At 59.2% G+C, this 18,024-nt stretch overlaps 1 protein-coding gene across 4 annotated transcripts in view; it reads right to left on the reverse strand.

Annotated features, from left to right (window-relative positions):
* Window positions 1-18,024, reverse strand: part of VAV2 (vav guanine nucleotide exchange factor 2) — a 180,313-nt gene that overhangs the window by 134,708 nt on the left and 27,581 nt on the right. For all 4 annotated transcript variants that reach the window (XM_070455884.1, XM_070455881.1, XM_070455874.1 and 1 more), the window contains exon 2: window positions 6,038-6,154. In XM_070455884.1, the coding sequence (XP_070311985.1) occupies window positions 6,038-6,154 (117 nt within the window). The remainder of the gene's footprint in view (window positions 1-6,037; window positions 6,155-18,024) is intronic.

An 18,024-nucleotide genomic window follows, 5' to 3' on the forward strand; every position in this document is an offset into this window, starting at 1 on the left:
CAGCTCCCTGGCTCCTCCGATAAGACCCACCGAGTCTCGCAAGGACGCACAGGTGCCCCACGTGCCCGGCGAGGCTCTCGGCACCCGGCGACCTCAGTAAACAGGGCACAAAAGTCCACAAAGCCAGGACGCTGGTGGTCCAGCCAGTGCAGGGGCTGCAGCCTCGGTAAGGATGGAAACTGCCGGATGGTGGGTAGCGCAGGGCGGAGGAAGCACCCCCCCTCCCCCGCCGTCCTAAACAGCAGCGGTTGGTGCGCAGGCCCCAAGGAGGCGAGGGCAGCGGCCCTGTGGCTGCAGGGAGAGCCTCGAAGGCCGAGGGTCAGACTGCGGGAAAGCCAGCGAGAGAGTGAGTGCGCCAGGCAGGAAGGCAGGAGCAGGTCCCGGGCAGGGCGACCAGGCCCACCTCAGCCCGGGGCTGCCCGCGGTCTCCTGCGGGCCGGGGTCCATCCCCCGGTCCCAGGCCACTCAGGAGAAGCCCCCGCCCCCCTGCCTGCCTCCTGCCCACCCAGAGTTCAGACTCGCCTCCTGGAAGGCTTTCTCACTCCCACCCCCGGCTTCACAGTGCAAGTGAGCATGCCCAGCGGTGGCTGTCCACAAAGGACTATAATGAAAATGACGAGGCAAACTACGTCTGCTTCAGTGACCACCGGGTTCCAGCCCACTTGGAGAGCCTCCTAAAACAGCGCCCATGGGGATCCAATCACAGGGAGAGCTGGCAAGATTGTACCCATTTTCCAGATGAGGAAATTAAGTCCCAGAAAGTCGCCAGCCCGTGTCACCAGCTGGGGCTGGACCAACCCCAGCGGCAAGGCCAGGACCGAGCATTGTGTTGGCGAAGCCACAACTTCACCACCCGCCTCGGGAGGCTGCGTGGCCAGGGAAGTGAGGGCAGAGAGGCTGTGGAACCAGCAAACTCCCAGGCTGGGGACACGATCGGCCGTGTGGCCTGAAGGGGCCACTGACCCTTGGAGCCGCCGCCTCCTGGTCTCTAAGGGGGTCACCGAGCGCCAGCATCGGGAGGCTGGGCGGGAAGGTGATGGAAGCCCAGCTCACAGCAAGGAGATGAGGCGGGCATTCTGCGGCGACAGTCATCTGCGGCTCCGGGGCCAAAACATCAGAAGGAAGCCGCAGAAACCCTACAACCTCGCCAGGGCCCTCTGTCCAAAACCACCAGCCCGCTTCCACAGGGAGACGTCTCGTGAAGACGCAACCCGCACAGGCCACCCACGTGGCCTGCCCCCGTGTCCTCCCTTCCCAGGCCCGGCGCACTGGCCAGACGCCCGGGACAGGACACAGGGGGACCCCGAGGAGGACACGCAGGCCGTAGGGACAGGAGCGGGGCCCGGGCTCGGCGGCAGGCCGGCTCCCAGCTCAGGCCCTCAATGCCTCTTAGCTCAAATCTTGCCCAACAGGATGGGTGTGAGCAGAAACCTAATATGTCTAATGTGACCCCTGGGGAAACACCAGGGATGGAGCCACAAAAACAAAGGTCCAGAACCAGCTTTCTGGATCCTTCCGCTCCTGCTGAGCTTGCTGGGTGGATGAGCAAGAAGAGGACCGAACTGCTAACAAAAACAGCAGGACATGGACATTCACTTCCTGGCTGAGTCCACGACACGGCCGTGCTCTGGGCCATCCTGTCCCCGCTCTGCTCTGCAGAAAGGAAACCTCAGAGTCCCAGTAACGCGGAGTCCGAGCCGCAGGATCCACGGGAGGACCCGCTCCATGGGAAGATCCACAGGAAGTCGGGTCTAACCCGCAGGAAGCACCCCCAGCCCCCGCCGTCGATCACCACGCTCCAGATGAGCGCGGGCTGGCTGCACCCAGGGCTCCCGCAGGCCTTGAGGGTCTCTGGGGCCCACCTGCCTGCCACCCCGCTGGGGCATTTGCCAAGGGTCTCTCCCGGGCTGGGGAGCAGACAGATCTCTGCCAGCCTGGGGTCAGGGAAACACCTTCTGGAACGTCATGCACCCCAAAGCATCAGCTCCTCTCCACACCTGCCCAAAAGGGAAGGTGGGAAGGGGAAGCCCAGGGCCCCGCTGGTTCTGGAAACAGGAAGAACGCCCGTGAATCAGCCAGACACCGCAAGGCGGTTTGCTGGGGAGAGGTGATCACCCCCTACGACGGGGGCTTCTGCCGCAGCCAAGTCCTGAGTGACCGGCCCGCCCCACACTCACGTCCAGAAGACAGGCCCCAGGGTGGTCACGACTGTACGGTGGGTCAGCACCAGGCAGTTCCAGGGGGAGAGCTTAGAGCCTTCACCTGCCCACTCTTCCTCTCATCATGAACTGCACAGCTGCTAATGTGGGGGACCCTCAGAGGGCAAAGGTCATGCAAATCTTTCCATCGTATCTCGGCATAGTAAGTGTTTAATAAATTCTTGGGGGTGAGAGAGGGGGTATGTATATACACCTATGGCTGATTCACGTTTAGGTTTGACAGAAAACAACAAAATTCTGTAAAGCAATTATTGTAAAGCAAATATCCAATATTCTGTAAAGCAATAATAAATTAAATTAATTATCCAATTAATTTAAAAAATAAATTAAAAAATAAAAGCAATTACCCTTCTATCAAAAAATAAAAGAATTTAAAAAATTCTTGGGGGCTTATTGGATGTTTAATAGAGGAGTGGAACCAAGAAATGAACAGAGGAACCAAGGAATGAATGCCTTTTCCCTCCCCAACCTGGAGTGGGAAATGGCAAGCCACTCCAGGATTCTTGCCATGGAAAGCTCCATGGACAGAGTAGCCTGGTGGGCTACAGTCCATGGGGTTGCAGAGACTCAGACACGACCGAGCATGCATGCATGCTCCCTTCTCAAGGAACAACTCCCAATAATGCTGGGAGACTTGGGAAGCTGAGAGGCAGCCGCTTAGAAAAAGAATGATACCCAGAACCCAGACAGGACATGAACGCTTTACAAACCTTCTAAATAATGGCAAAAAAAAAAAAAATCTGGAAAATTCTAAACCAGCCTGAGACTGACGAGCCAGCCACACCATAAGGATCCTTTCCTCTCCTGAATCCTAGGACATAAGCGAAGGATGCAAGCTGAGAAAGGAGCAGGACCCCTCGAATCCCTGCCCCCCGACTCTGGGAGAGCACAACTGACCCCAAGCCCCTGCCCCGTGTCCGGGGACTGACTTCAGCATCACTCTCAACAGGGGCTCCAGGCAGGTCCAGCGGGCAGGGACCGGGCCAGCAGCGAGGGCAGAGTCGCCGTCATGCCTTAGTGGTCTGACACCTCCGAGCACCACAGGCCCACCTGGACTGAGCGGCTGACCCCACGGGGCAGAGCTCCCCAAGGGCCAAAGGCCAACCGGCCGTGGGGCCCACGTGCGCGGCCGCTGTCTCTGTGCGCGGCGCCACCTGCCAACTGTCACAGGATGTCCCCCCAGGCCAGCCGGGAAGCCACACCCGAGTAAGGCCTGGCTGCCCCTCTGCCTCGTCCCGCAGGCTAGAGCCCCGGCTCTGCCGCCCGTCCACGGCTGCCCTGCCCGGCTGCCCGGGGCGACTTCAGTCCCCGTGTCTGTGACCTGGAGCCGGGCAGGAGGTGGTGCGGAGCCAGAGCCTGGCCTGTGTATGCTTTCCAGGGGGTCCCGTCCCCCGACATCAGCGGGGACGAGCCCAGCAGGGCAGGCTCTGGTCAGTGGCCCCTGCGTGGAGAGACACCCGTCTCAGCGCCCCAGCCTTGGCTGGCCCCACGTCCAACCCATCTCAGGGTGCTTGATCACAGCTTCACTGCGCTCAGAAAACTAAGCAGGGAGGAAGGAGGGCAGGACACGGAAGCTCAGCCAGATGGGCAAGGCCAGCAGGAGGGCCGGGCTGGGCTCCGGAAGGCGGCGCAAATAAAACGACGCAGGAGAACTGAGACAGGCAGGCCGCCACCCAACTGCACTGCACTAGTTTCACGTCCACTGGACCTGGTGGGGGGGGGGGGGGGGTGGGCTCAGGCGACAGCATCGCCGTTTAATGAGCACCTACTGCGGGCCAGGCTGCACAGGGCAGGCTCCCTGACCCACCTGACCCTCGGCCAGCCAAGGCAGGTCAGGGTGGCCGTGCCGTCTGCCGAGGTCAGGGGCCACTAAGTGGAACCAAATTTTGAAGCAGATCCATCCAACTCGACATGAAAAGCAGGGGCAGATTCAGGGCAGCTCTGCCCTCCCCGGAGCCTCCCTGCAGGAAGTGAGGCTGAACCAAGGCCCTGTGGCTCCCCCAGTCTACCCCCAGCTTCATGCCCTGACTCAGAGCCCAAACCCACTGCCCACTCGCAGCTTCCCAGCATGGCCGGCCCCCTTTGCAGGCAGCAAGCATATCCCCCCGGGGGCTCAAATCGCCCGCGGGGACCACTGACAACCACGAGGGGCAACCCCTTTCCAAGTGCTTGGCCGTGGCTGGCAGATCACGGGACGAGAATTTAACCCAAATTTATGTCCACCTTTACTTCACGGCACACAGGCCGGACACTGCCTTCACCACTGGCCAAGGAAGGGGTTTGGCCAGGGTTTATCCTGTTTTCCTATACAATTGTTTTAAACACCAGTTGTGTGTGTGAGTATTTGTAGAAAAGTATATGTGTGTGTTCTGAAGGCCTCCCCCAAAGTCCAGAGCCACTGGCTTCTCCCCTGCTCAGGACACTGCTGGTCACAAGAAGTAAAAACAGGAAAGAGGTTCTAATCCACTTAAAAGCAAGTCTGCGGAAGCTGCGAAGCTCACTGATGGGAAGGGCGCTGGCACGGGCTCCTGCCCCAGCAAAGGGAAGCCAGGAAGCCTCAGAGTCCTAGGCTAACGCCTCGCAGCAGAGGGACGTGGGAGAGTCACTCAAGAGAGGAGGAGAAAAAAAAATAATAAAAGAGAGGAGGAGAGACTTCTGAGCACTGGTGCAGACACAGCTGGTCCCCGAATCACGTCTATAGACTCTCAGAAGCGAAGAGGAGGACTGTCAGGCCCAGGTGGCTTATGGGAAGGTCCTAGTGATCGATGCTAATTTGACACTTTACAGCACCTCGAATGAGGGCTCCTCTTGGAACTGACTTCTCAGCATTTGCAAATACAAAATTCCCCTTGCATTTCATAAATCATGTGTTCACAGAACACTTCCTCAAACACCAGGTCCCTGATAATGGTCCTCAGATAAAGCAGGCAATAAATATTGTCTGATAACTTCCCGTAAGCAGGTGAAAGCTCGTCCCTGGGTAGTCCGGGAAGTGCCCGTTTCACAAAGCTAGCACTGACCGCGGAGGGAAGGGCCCCCCCAAGAGCAGGCAGGGACTCGGGGACAACTGCGCCACAGCACAGCACAGAGCCAGGTCCGACGCCAGCCCCCGGCCCCCGATCCACCAGCAAGGTATCACGTCCTGACTCCATCTTTTAAAAGGAGGGACCTGGGAACTGTTGGCTTCCAGATGGAACGTGACGCCCGGCAAGGACACTGTGGACCCAGGCTCACCAGGAGCCACGGCGCGCTGCAACCCCGCCCGGCTGTGGACTCTGCCCGACAGCGGCTGCGGACACTTGCTGAGAAAGCAGGGAGGCTTCCCGAGTTCTCTGCCACGGACCCAGTGCATCACCTCCAGGGACGAGGAGTTCACATGATCACTTGTCCCCGCCCGACCCTGCTGGGAGCCACACAGCCCCACTTGTCTCCGGTGAGGCGGAGGCAGCAGCTCCCTTCTCAGCACACCGCAGCAAGCGTGGGGCCTGCCCATCTGGGCCCGCCCCACGAGCTGGTGCCTGCTCGCCCAGAGAGGATGGGAGATTCAGGGCAGGAAGCAAACGCCCAGGGTCACTCGACTGGAAAAGCCGGGGCAGGGCTGCACCCCGGGTCTGGACTCACCCAGGCCAGCTTTCCCTCTATCCTCCTGGGTTCACGATGCCCTGACTTCACTCTGAACAGCCTGAGAAGGCGGGAGGGGCCGTCCCACAGCCCCAGCCCCCGAAGCGCCTCCTCCGGTTGTAACACAGCCCGGCCTGCACCCGCCCATGGGGCTCTGCCCGGAGGGGTCGGGCCCGCTCCGGAAAGAGGCCACTCACCTTCCCGAAGTCTCGGACATCGAAGAGGTCGAAAGGGTCAAACAGCTCGCTGTTCCTGAGTCCAAACTTGTCATGGCAGACTTTCAGGAAGGTGCGGATATTCTTCAGACACAGGAACTAGAGGAGAGAAGGGAGCATCACTCAAGCTGCATGGTCTGCGGGCCACTAACACCAACAGCAGCAAACCCTGCCTCCCAGCGCCGCCCAGCTCAGAGCAGACGCCGTGGCCATACCCCGTCTGGGGAGCCACACGTCCCAGCTCAAGACGATCACGGTTGGAACAAAACAGACTGGGGTTCAGTCAGCGGGCATGGAGCACGCACACACACGTGCACACTGCCTTCCCCGGCACAGACACATTCCCGTTGCTCTGCACATGACAAAGGCCCACGGAAGCCACACGGAGCCCTGGAGCAGCGCAGGGCACACACGGAAGTGGGGAGCACGAAGGCCAGCGTCAAACCCCAGAGCAGCCTCCAGGCGCCTCCTCCACCCAGGAACCCGGCATCTGCGCTCCCAGCCCACCGTGGGCAGCACAGCCGGAACAGGAGGCGGGGGGTGGGCGGCTGAACAGGGTCATGGGCTGCCAGTCCCTGTGGAGAGGGAGCCGGGAAAGATGGGGGCAGCTGACAAGGCGGCCTGGAGCGCAGACCTCAGAGTCACAGGGCCCCGGGTTCGGATCCTGTCCAGTCCCTGCAGCTGGACCAGGGCTCCTGAGGCCTGGTTCCCTAGCAGGACGTGCCTGGCGGAGTTGATGACCTGCCCCGATGGCACAGAGCGGAGCCAGCAGATCCCCACCAGTCCACCTCGGCGTGGTGCCCACAAGGTCAGGACCACGGTGCAGAGCTGAACACCAAGCCAGAGGGTGCGGACCCATCAACCCCATCGGGACAGCCTCTAAGGGATACAGCTCAGCTGGTAAGGAATCTTTGTGTAATGCGGGAGACCCGGGTTCGATCCCTGGGTCGGCTCTCTGGGTCGGGAAGATCCGCTGGAGAATGGAAAGGCTACCCACGCCAGTATGGAGAATTCCAAGGACTGTATATAGTCCATGGAGTTGGACACAACTGAGCGACTTTCACTTCCAAGGGCCCAACAGCTCAACTTCAAGAGACCTGCAGAGATGCAGGTCTGCTGACCGGAAACTTGAACAAATGGACAGATACAGATGAAGGCCAGGCCAGAATCAGAAGCTATGGCAGGCATGGCGTCAGCCCAGCTGCACGCAGAACTCCCAGGGGACACGTGGAGCCCAGCAGACACGGATCCTCCCGCCCACCGGCCCCCAGCGGGCATCACCCCGGGCCCGGAGCAGCCTCCACGTGGGGCCGCTCCTCCATCACAGCTGGGCTGGTCACTGGTCAGAGACAACACCGGCTCACATGCTCGTGGTGTGTTAATTATTCCCTACCTGTGTGTACAGGCATCTATGTGTTTATCTGTGTTTATCAGTGTCTATCTGCGTGTGTTTATGTGTGTGTATCTGTGTGATGGTGTGTATCTGCTTACCTGTGTGCATCAATGTGTATCTGTGTATTTCCATGTGTGTATCTGTGTGTATCTGTGTGTGTATCTGTGTGTGTATCTGTGTGTATCTGTATCTGCGTGTATTTCTGTGTGTGTATCTGCTTACCTGTGTGTATCTGTGTATTTCCGTGTGTGTATCTGTGTGTATGTGTGTGTATCTGCGTGTATTTCCGTGTGTGTATCTGCATGTATTTGTGTGTGTATCTGCGTGTATTTCTGTGTGTATCTGTGTGTACCTGCGTGTATTTCTGTGTGTGTATCTGTATGTATCTGCGTGTATTTCTGTGTGTGTATTTCTGTGTGTATCTGTGTGTATCTGCATGTATTTCTGTGTGTGTATCTGTGTGTATCTGCGTGTATTTCTGTGTGTATCTGTCTGTATCTGTGTGTACCTGCATGTATTTCCGTGTGTGTATCTGTGTGTATCTGCGTGTGTATCTGTGTGTATCTGTGTGTATTTCTGTGTGTATCTGTATCTGCGTGTATTTCTGTGTGTGTATCTGCTTACCTGTGTGTATCTGTGTATTTCCGTGTGTGTATCTGTGTGTATCTGCGTGTATTTCTGTGTGTGTATTTCTGTGTGTATCTGTGTGTACCTGTGTGTATTTCTGTGTATTTCTGTGTGTATCTGTGTGCACCTGCATGTATTTCTGTGTGTGTATCTGTGTGCATCAATGTGTATCTGTGTATTTCCGTGTGTGTATCTGTGTGTATGTGTGTGTATCTGCGTGTATTTGTGTGTGTATTTCTGTGTGTATGTGTGTGTATCTGCGTGTATTTCTGTGTGTGTATTTCTGTGTGTATCTGTGTATTTCCGTGTGTGTATATGTGTGTATGTGTGTGTATCTGCGTGTATTTCCGTGTGTGTATCTGTGTGTATCTGTGTGTACTTGCATGTATTTCCGTGTGTGTATCTGTGTGTATCTGCATGTATTTCTGTGTGTGTATCTGTGTGCATCAATGTGTATCTGTGTATTTCCGTGTGTGTATCTGTCTGTATCTGTGTGTACCTGCATGTATTTCCGTGTGTGTATCTGCGTGTATTTCCGTGTGTGTATTTCTGTGTGTATGTGTGTGTATCTGCATGTATTTCTGTGTGTATCTGTGTGTATCTGTGTATTTCCGTGTGTGTATATGTGTGTATGTGTGTGTATCTGCGTGTATTTCCGTGTGTGTATCTGTGTGTATCTGTGTGTACCTGCATGTATTTCCGTGTGTGTATCTGTGTGTATCTGCATGTATTTCTGTGTGTGTATCTGTGTGCATCAATGTGTATCTGTGTATTTCCGTGTGTGTATCTGTGTGTATGTGTGTGTATCTGCGTGTATTTCCGTGTGTGTATTTCTGTGTGTATGTATCTGCGTGTATTTCTGTTTGTATCTGTGTGTATCTGTGTATTTCCGTGTGTGTATGTGTGTGTATCTGCGTGTATTTCCGTGTGTGTGTGTATCTGTGTGTATCTGCATGTATTTCCGTGTGTGTATCTGTGTGTATCTGTGTGTATATGCATGTATTTCTGTGTGTGTATCTGTGTGCATCAATGTGTATCTGTGTATTTCCGTGTGTGTATCTGTGTGTATCTGTGTGTATCTGCGTGTATTTCCATGTGTGTATTTCTGTGTGTATCTGTGTGTATCTGCGTGTATTTCTGTGTGTGTATTTCTGTGTGTATCTGTGTGTATTTCTGTGTGTATCTGTATCTGCGTGTATTTCTGTGTGTGTATCTGCTTACCTGTGTGTATCTGTGTATTTCCGTGTGTATACCTGCGTGTATTTCCGTGTGTGTATCTGTGTGTATCTGCGTGTATTTCTGTGTGTATCTGCGTGTACCTGCATGTATTTCTGTGTGTATATCTGTGTGCATCAATGTGCACCTTTTCATCTGTGTGTATCCCTGTGTGCACACTTTTTCTGAACACGTAGGAGTAAAGTGCAGATGCGGCCCCCTCCTCCCCAACACCTGAGTGTGTAGTTCCTGAGAACAAGGACTCCCCGCCCCCAGTCACAGCACCAATGTCAAAAGCAGGAAATTAACATAGGTCCCACATTACCTCATCTCTAGACAGCACTCAACATTTCTTACTAGATAAAGGACAAACAAGACGTCCTGATAGAACACAGTCCCGGCATAATCCTGGATCACAGGTGACTTTAATCAAGTCCTTTCTGCCTCCATGAACCTGGAAGAGCATTCTCCAACAGAACTTTCTGGAAGGACGGAAACGTCCTGTGAGCCCGGTCCAGTGGGGCGGCATCAGGCACGCATGCCTGCTGAGCTCTGGCAATGTGGCCAGTCCGGCCAAGCAAGTGCACTTGTAATTTCACTTTATTCTAATGGTTTAAATTTAGTTGCAAAACTGGCTACAGCTGCTGGTTTGGACATGTGGCCCTGGAACAGCCCCGTCTTCGTCTTCCCTCACCTGACCTTTCTGGAGAACACAGACACACCGAGACATGTGCTGCGGGGCATCACTGGCGTGCGGGGCCCAGGGTGTGCGCATGCTCAGGCCCAGGAGGAGGCCGGCGCCGGGGCTGTGGGAGGGCGGCTGAGCGTCCAGTGGGGACAGAGCTTCCGTCTGGGAAGAACAAGCCCAGGAAACACTGGCGGCGATGGTCACACAGCACCGTGAACGCACTCGATGCCACTGAACTGTATACTTAGCAGTGGTTAAAATGGCAGTTTTAAGCTTTGTGTATTTTACTGTGATAAAAAAAAAAAAGCGTAATTCACAAAACAGAGTCACAGAGAAACAGACACACAGGGAGGAGGCTGTGTGAGACTCAGCAGACGCTCTAGGAGCCAAAGAAGCCACCGGGACCTGGGGAAGGGCCTGGGACGGAGTCTCACACCCTGACCCCGAGAAAGCCCGTCCCGTCACCGGATCTCAGACACCCAGAACTGTGCCTTCAGCTGCTTCACCCCCATCCTACCCCTGAGAGCAGCCTGCAGACCCGGGGGCGTGTCTGAGCCCAAGCCGCCTGTCCCCCAGGGCACCCCCAGGCCCCCCACCTCCCCCCACAGCCTGCAGCATCAGACCCTGTCCTCCCCGCTGCCCTGCAGGACGTCTGCAGCTTCCAGCCTGGCTCCAGGCTTTTCTGCACACCACTCGTCTCTAATTTCCACTAAGCCCTTATTTTAATTCCTCCTCGGCCTCCCATTTTTAGAGTTAATTACACAGCTCCCAACCACAATCGCAGCCGGCAAGGCCAGGCTTTCTTTCAGGGCTCGGAAGGGGGCAGGCGCGTCGTGGGCACAGCGTCTGCCTGGCCTGGCCGCCCCCCCCGCCGCAGGCACTCAGGCCCCTGGCCTTCCAGAACCGCTCCCAGTGGCTCTCAGTCCAGCCCAGGCTGGCCTGGGACACAGCCCTCAGGGAAAGAGGAGTGTGGAGAAAGCATTCAGGCCGGCATCCTCCGGGGGCACCCACGCCCCTGGCAGCACACGCAGCCCCTGGCCTCCCTCCAGCAATCAGCCCACTTCACAGGTAGAGAAACTGAGGCCCAGATGGTAGTGGACTTCGGCTCTGGGTCAGAAGGCAGCCAGATCGAGATCTGAGCCCACGTCCGCTTCAAGAGCGGTGAAGGCCCTTCGAGACGACGGGGGTGACCGCCAGCCGCCCAGAGTCCCGGCTCTGTCCGGGAGCTCACCCGCAGCCTCCCCTGCATCCCTGTAAGGGGCCTGGTTTGAATAAGTGGTAAGACCACCGTCTCCCTCACGGTATAATCAGGGAAACTAAGGCTCGGGGGCTCCCCCACCCCGCCCCACCACCCCAGGCCCCCAGAGGGCACGTGGCCAGAGCCTGGCCAGTCAGGGCCGCTGGTCTGTCCCCCCTGGCAGAAATGGCTTCCAGCTCTGGGAGGGAGACAGCCGAGAGCGAGGGTGGGAGGACAGGGCCAAAGCGGGCCGGGAGCTGCAGCCAGGAGCTGCCTGTCCTCGTCCTGTGGCCCGAGGCCTGATGGCCGGCCGCCCCCGGGGCTTCAGGGACAAGCAGCATTCTCTGTCCTCCGCCCGCGGGCACTCGATCAAGGGCAGCCACACAAGGCTCTGTCCCCAGAAAACTGGCCCCGTAACACGTGGCCCAGAAGGGAGGCAGCACCACTGTATCCGTCCGGGGGGCCCTGGGGGGTGCGGGCACCCCCAGCCCCAGGTTGGGCCCCCAGCCATCCCTCGCTGAGCCAGGCCACCCCGCTGAGAGACTGGCAGCCTGTGTCCTGGATACCTCGCCCTCTAATCCCAGGCCCTGGTCGGCCTCCTGGGAGCTAATCGGGCTGAAATCAGATTAGCGTGAGCTCACCGGCTCCACGGCCAGCCGCCCACCGCCCCAGGCGCAGCTGGCCGGGGCAGCCGGGGCCTGCTGCTCACTGTCACCTGTCACTTAGCCGTCCGGAGGTCCCAGCGCGGGGGTGCTGGGCGGAGGGCCAGGGGCCGCGTCTGAGCCCGCAGGCCACCGCGCACCCCCAGGAGGGGGCGGGGAGGCTTCCTGGCCCTGCTCGAGCGGGTCCACTGGGGCCGACACACCAACCAGAGATAGCCCCACCCCGAGAAGGAGACGCGGGGGCCCTGCCCCGCCAGCGGGAGGCCTCAGGTCACCAGGGCCCCTCCAGTCACCCAAGCCCTCCCCCGGGGGGCCTGCTGTCTCCCGGGCAGGGCGGGGCTGGGAGCCCCAGAGCACACGTGTGTCCCCCCCCCCCCCCCCCCGCAGCGCACGCACCTCAGCCCCGAGGGGCAGCTACAAAGGGGGGCCCGAGGCGCCCACTGGGCTCGGGAGGGGGGTGACCGCGGCCCCGCTCCAAGGACAAAGGCCGTGACCACCTGCAACGCGAGCCCTCGCTGCCCAGATGGACGAAGTGAGGCTCAGACCATGGTGGGCTTCCAAGTTCCTGGCCGACAGTGTGCAGAAGGCATGATGACTGCAGGCCCCTGCCCAAGGCCGAGGCCCAGGGGCGGGGGCTGTGTGTCCTGGCTGGCTGCCCTGCCCCCAGGAGCCCCTAGGGAGCCATGCTGGGCCCCGAGGGAGGTGCCTGGCCCCGGGTGCTGGGCTCTGCGGGATGCCACTCACTGCTCGGTGCAGACCTGGCTCCTGGTTCCAACCCCCAGCCCCCACTACCTGCGCTTGTTAAATTGACTGCTACAGCCTAGGGTCCGCGGGCCCCTGAGAATCTCCAAAGCTCCCATGTAGCCAGGGTTTCCATGGTGCCAGGCTCCGGGCTCAGGGCGAGGCTGCTCACAGCCTCACAGAGTCATTAGAGCGAAGTCCCAATTTCCTGACGGAGGAAAGAGACGGAGGTCACGAGAGGCCCCGAGAGGCCCCCTGGTTTGTGCAAGGTCACTCGCATTGACGTGACAAAGCTGGGAACAGACTGGGGTCAGTTTAACCTCCAAGGCCAGACTGCTGGAGTCGTAAGCCATCTTCACAGTTCATAGGCTTCTGAGCAGGGAGAAGATGAGTTTTTTTTTAATTTATCTATTTTAATTGGAAGATAATTACTTTACAATATTCTGACGGTGTTTGCCTTACACCAACATGAATCAGCCACAGGTAGGCATGTGTCCCCCCCATCCTGGAAATAACATCTGCAGGAAAATTAAGTCTGGCCGGGGTGGTGGGGCAGAAGGTAGGAGCCCGGCCTTCGGGCTTGACAAGCAGGGTCCACACACAGAAACTGTGACTCGGGAGGGGACAGATGACACTGGGCTCACCTGCCTCAGGAGGCCCCAAAGTCCCTGGGCCAGGAGCGTCGCTGGGCCCCCACACCCTGCGAGGAGGGAGCCGGGCCCCCACGGCCCCTGCAGGGCCAGTGATCTGCACACAGGGAGAAAGCCCTCCTGGTCAGCCAGACAGCGCTGCCGCGTGGCCATACCCAGGCGGGCCTGACCTTCACCAGCACCTCCACCCCGTCTAGTTAGCAGCCTTGCTCCTCGGAGCCGATGCCCAGAGGGGAAGCAGATGGCAGGCCGGCCAAGGCCTCTCTCTGGGCGACGATGTGACCGGGGCTCTGTGCTCACGGCCAAGCCACGGGGACGACGGGGCGGTGAAGGCCACCTCCCCTCGCTGCCCGCTGGACTCCAGAGCCCCGGAGACGCCCCAGCTCCCCAGCTCTCGCGAGAGCAGGAGCTCTGCATGCCGGGCCGCACCTTTCTGCACAGCGGGGCCTCCACATCTGAAGCTCACGCTCAGCAACTCAGGCTCCAAAAAGCACCCACTCAACACATGGCCCTGGGGTTGCACTTTCCGAAGACCAGTCAGCGTCCGGAGCCTCACTCGCCCCCTGGGGCCGGGCCGCTGGGCCTGCTGACCAGACGCCCCACGGGCCACTGACCATGAGGTTTTTGATCAATAAAATATGGGAAAATGAATTAATTTCCTGTTTTATTTATGCCACGCTCACTCCAAAAACCATTTTAAAAGACTTCATTACTATTTAATAGGTGCAGCTCGCTGGAATGACTCTTTCAAGTTTGGGGCCCTTGCGGCAAATCACCAGGGGGCCTGCAGGTGACAAGCCGGCCAGATGCTCCGTGGGGCAGGGGCTGAGACCCTCCCCTCACCCTCGGTCCCAAAAGCCCTGGGCAAGGACCCCAGGCTGGGGCTCAAGGTCTAGCGAGTGGCTGGCTGGCTGGCGTCTGCAGGGCGTTGACAGACAGCTCAGAAAGGCCCCGCTTCCATGATGGCTTTAGTTCTGAAAGAGCGAGAAGTGAACATGTTAGTCACTCAGTCGTGTCCGACTCCTTGCGACCCTGTGGACTGTAGCCCACCAGGCTCCTCTGTCCCTGGAGTTCTCCAGGCAAGAATACCGGAGTGGGTCGCCATGCCCTTCTCCAAGGGATCTTCCCGACCCGGGGATCAAACCCAGGTCTCCTGCACTGCAGGCAGATCCTTTATGGCCTGAGCCACCGGGGATGCCCGGGGCCCCCACAGACGGCTGCAGCTGCGCTGGGGGCAACCCTGCCTTCCAGAAGCATCTCTTCCAAAACACACAGGCAGCTGGAATGTGGGGTTGGCCCTGAGCACTGATCCCCGTGGCCCCCAGTGCCGTCCTCAGGCCTCAGGGTTCCAGCTGAGTCGAGTCTACAGCGTGCTACGCCCAACAACACCTCGAGCAGGGAGGGACCACATCACCCATCTGACAGATGGGGAACCAGGCTCAGGAGGTCAGGATCCGGGATTGGAGCCGGTCTGTCCAATCCCACAGACCCGGCTTCCCGCGCTCTCAGGGCCAAGCTGCGCTGATCTCCGCGGGCAGCCCCTCTCCGCCTGATCCCTGCTCTCCGGGAGGAAGGTGCTCCCCAGTGGAGCCGCCCCTCCTCTCCCGCAGGGACACCATCCTCCCACCACGACCACCAAGACGGGATTCCAAACGCACCTGGTCTTCTCGGTGCTGAAAGAGGGGGTCCCTCTAAGGCAGACCTCAAGTCCAGCCTCGGCAAGCTTCCTGAACGCGACTCCAGCCCCACAAGGAGGCCCTGACAGGTTTCCAGGGCCCTCTGGCCGCTTCCGGGGGCAGCGGGCATGGCCTCAGCCTCCCACTCGGCCGCTCCTCCCTGCTATGGCCCAGAAGGCAGAGCTGGGCACCCAGGACTGACCCCTGGTCCCTCTGGGGCTCCAGGCCCTTCCGTGCTCGGCTGCTCACTCCCTCCACAGGAGGCAGTGAGCCACAGGCGTGTGGGGCCACCCACTCGCCGCACCCTAGACAGTCGGCATCGTGAAGTGGGGAGGGGGTTTCCCAGTGAACATGCAGAGGGGCTTGGCTGAGCCATGGGAAGCAGGTTCTGAAGGGTTAGGAGGTCATGGTCCAGCAGGACAGGCTGTGCCAAGCTGGTGGTGGCTGCAAAGTGGTCCCCTCCCCCCACCAATCCTGATCCCAGAGTACTTCCCCATCAACACAGGAGGGGAGACTCACCAAGAAAAACACCCCTGGGAAAGCGCTGGTTCGGAAGGCTGAGCAGAGCGCGGGGGGGGTAGCGGGGGAGCTCGTCCTTAACTCTGGCCACGGTCAGCGGACTCTTAATAGACACCCGCTGCGCGCCCGCCCTGCCCTGAGCTCAGAGATCACGGACCAGAGGGCAGCAGGAACTCCTCTGAGCCCACGGCTGCCCGGGGAAGCCATCTATGATTTCCACCCGATACCTGTCTGGAAATTGTTCCCAGCAGTCCTCAAAAGATCTGCCTCTCCAACTAATGGCCTGTTTGAGCCAGAGGGATAAAAACTAGTCCGCCTTATCAAGACTTCAAGGTCAGGGTCAAACCAAAGGTTTTTCTACAAAGCCGGCAGGAAATTGCTTTTCTCATGTTTCTCCGTGCGACCATCTTCACTGAGCCGGCTTCTGCATGCCCGAGGGTTCAATCCCACCCTCCCACTGCGCGAATCCTGTAGGCAGGTACGGCTCAGAGAGATTAGTCTGATGGCTGCCTGACACGGTGCCCCACAGCCCAGCACCTGACGCCCCACCTCTCCCTTCTGCGCCCCACACCAGACCCTCAGCGCTGGCCCACCAGCTCTGCAAAATCGCCCCTTGTCTCTGCTGCTTCATCTCCTCCGTCTCGTCTTTCTTCCTGAAAGCGGCCTCGGGGTCAGCATCAGAGGACCCCTCCCCACGCGCCTCCAAGCTCCTCTTCCCCAGCAGGACTCCAGAGGCAGGTCAGCTCGGCGGATACTAATGTGGTGGTCTGGACTCCACCCCCTTCTTACAGAGAAGGACGCTGAAGCTTGAGGAAGCTGTTTGCCAAATGCAGCACTTGAAATCCCGTGGACAGAGGAGCCCGGTGGGCTGCAGTCCATGGGGTTGCAACGAGTCAGGCATGACTGAGCAAGTAACACTAGGCACTTGAAAGGTGGTCTCCAGAAAACACGCCCACGCCCTGACCCCCAGAGCCTGAGATGTGACCTTCTCTGAAAAAAGGTTTTCATAGATGTAAGTAAGGCTCCTGAGACGATCCTGGACCAGGGTGGGCCCTACATCCAACGACTTGTGTGCTTGTAAGAGGCAGAGAGAGGAACGATCCAGGGAGATGAGAGACCAAAGTGGGACGGAGCAGAGTCGGGAGTGAGGCGGCCACAGCCGCTGACGCCTGGGCCGCCGGGAGCTCAAGAGCCTCTGGAGCAGGGGGTGTGCCGGGGGCGGGGGTGGCAGCAAGGCGCCTTGACTTTAGACGTCTGGCCTCCAGAACCGGGGGAGAAGGAACTGCTGCTGATGAGGCCCCCGGTCTACGGCCACGCTGAGCAGCCTGAGGCTCCAGGGGCGGCCCTTACGCCCCGAACCGCCTGCCCCGTGACCTCCACACCGCGGGAGACGCCATCCTGCAGGCCCTCAGCTGAGCTCTGTGGGATGGACACATGGACGGACGGACGGGTGAAGCGGGCTTTGATGAGAAAGAGAGGCATCTGTCCTCCCAGGTCGCAACCATTCAGGTTCCCGGACGGCCCCACCCGGCTGGGAGTCCCTGGGCCCTGGACTGGGCAGGCCCAGCCCGCTTTCAGGCGGAGAGATCTGGGTTCAAACCTGCAACCCCGCCCCCACCACACTCTTCGTAGGAACTCCCCCCACCACGACCCCACCTCTAGGCTGATCACGTCCCAGGCCCCCAGATGTGACTGTCCAATGGCTGCCTCCAAGTCTCTTTGGGAAGGTGGCCAGCTCAAGCACCCCAAAACAGGTCTGCGGTTCCCCACGCCCAGGGAAGAAGCCTGCTCCATGAAAGTCACCTGCCTGCTCACCCAGGGGCTGGAGGCAGCACCCAGAGGCAGCAAAGACCCACTCAAACCCCACCCCCTACCTGAGGGGTAACTGGCCTCCACATGTGGAAAACTGCATCATGTGCAGCGCTTTGAAGGCATCATCACGAGCACCAGGGACACACGCCCTCCTCTGAAGGGCCACAAACGCTGCGGAGACCGTCCCTCAGGACAGCACCCCACGAGCTCGGGGCCCTCGCTCACGATCAGCTCATGTCACGCCCAGTTATCGTCCCCTGGCTCTGGGAAGCAGCATGTCAGTCTGTCTGTCCACGGGCCACCTGCTGAGGGCCTCTGCCCACCCGCACAGGTGAGCCTGCTGAATCAGTTCTGCCACAGTGCGGGGGTTGCGGGGGTCACTGCAGGCCAGCCGGCACGGCCCGAGGGGAGCAGCGTCCAGGCGATGGCCTCCTGCTGCCTTGCTGTCCACAGATGCTACAGGAAGTTCCCACCAGCACTCCTCCTGAGATGCTGGAAAGGACCCCAAAAGTCCAGGGCAGGAGCGGCACATGGTAGGTGCTCAGTAAAACCTGAGCCAATATACGCACAATTTCTGGGAAGGCTTCGGGTGAACGGGGACTGCTCCCCCTCCACCGGGGGCTTCCCGGCCCCCCAGCTCACCTCCCCCCACACCAGCCTCGCAGGCAGTGCTGCCCTGGAACCACGGGGCAGGGGCTTCTGTGGGAGGGGCTGCCGTGGTCGGGTGCCTACGTGCGCCCGCAATGTGT

The sequence above is a fragment of the Odocoileus virginianus genome, chromosome 2 (genome assembly GCF_023699985.2).
Source record: "Odocoileus virginianus isolate 20LAN1187 ecotype Illinois chromosome 2, Ovbor_1.2, whole genome shotgun sequence".
Lineage (NCBI taxonomy): Eukaryota > Metazoa > Chordata > Mammalia > Artiodactyla > Cervidae > Odocoileus > Odocoileus virginianus.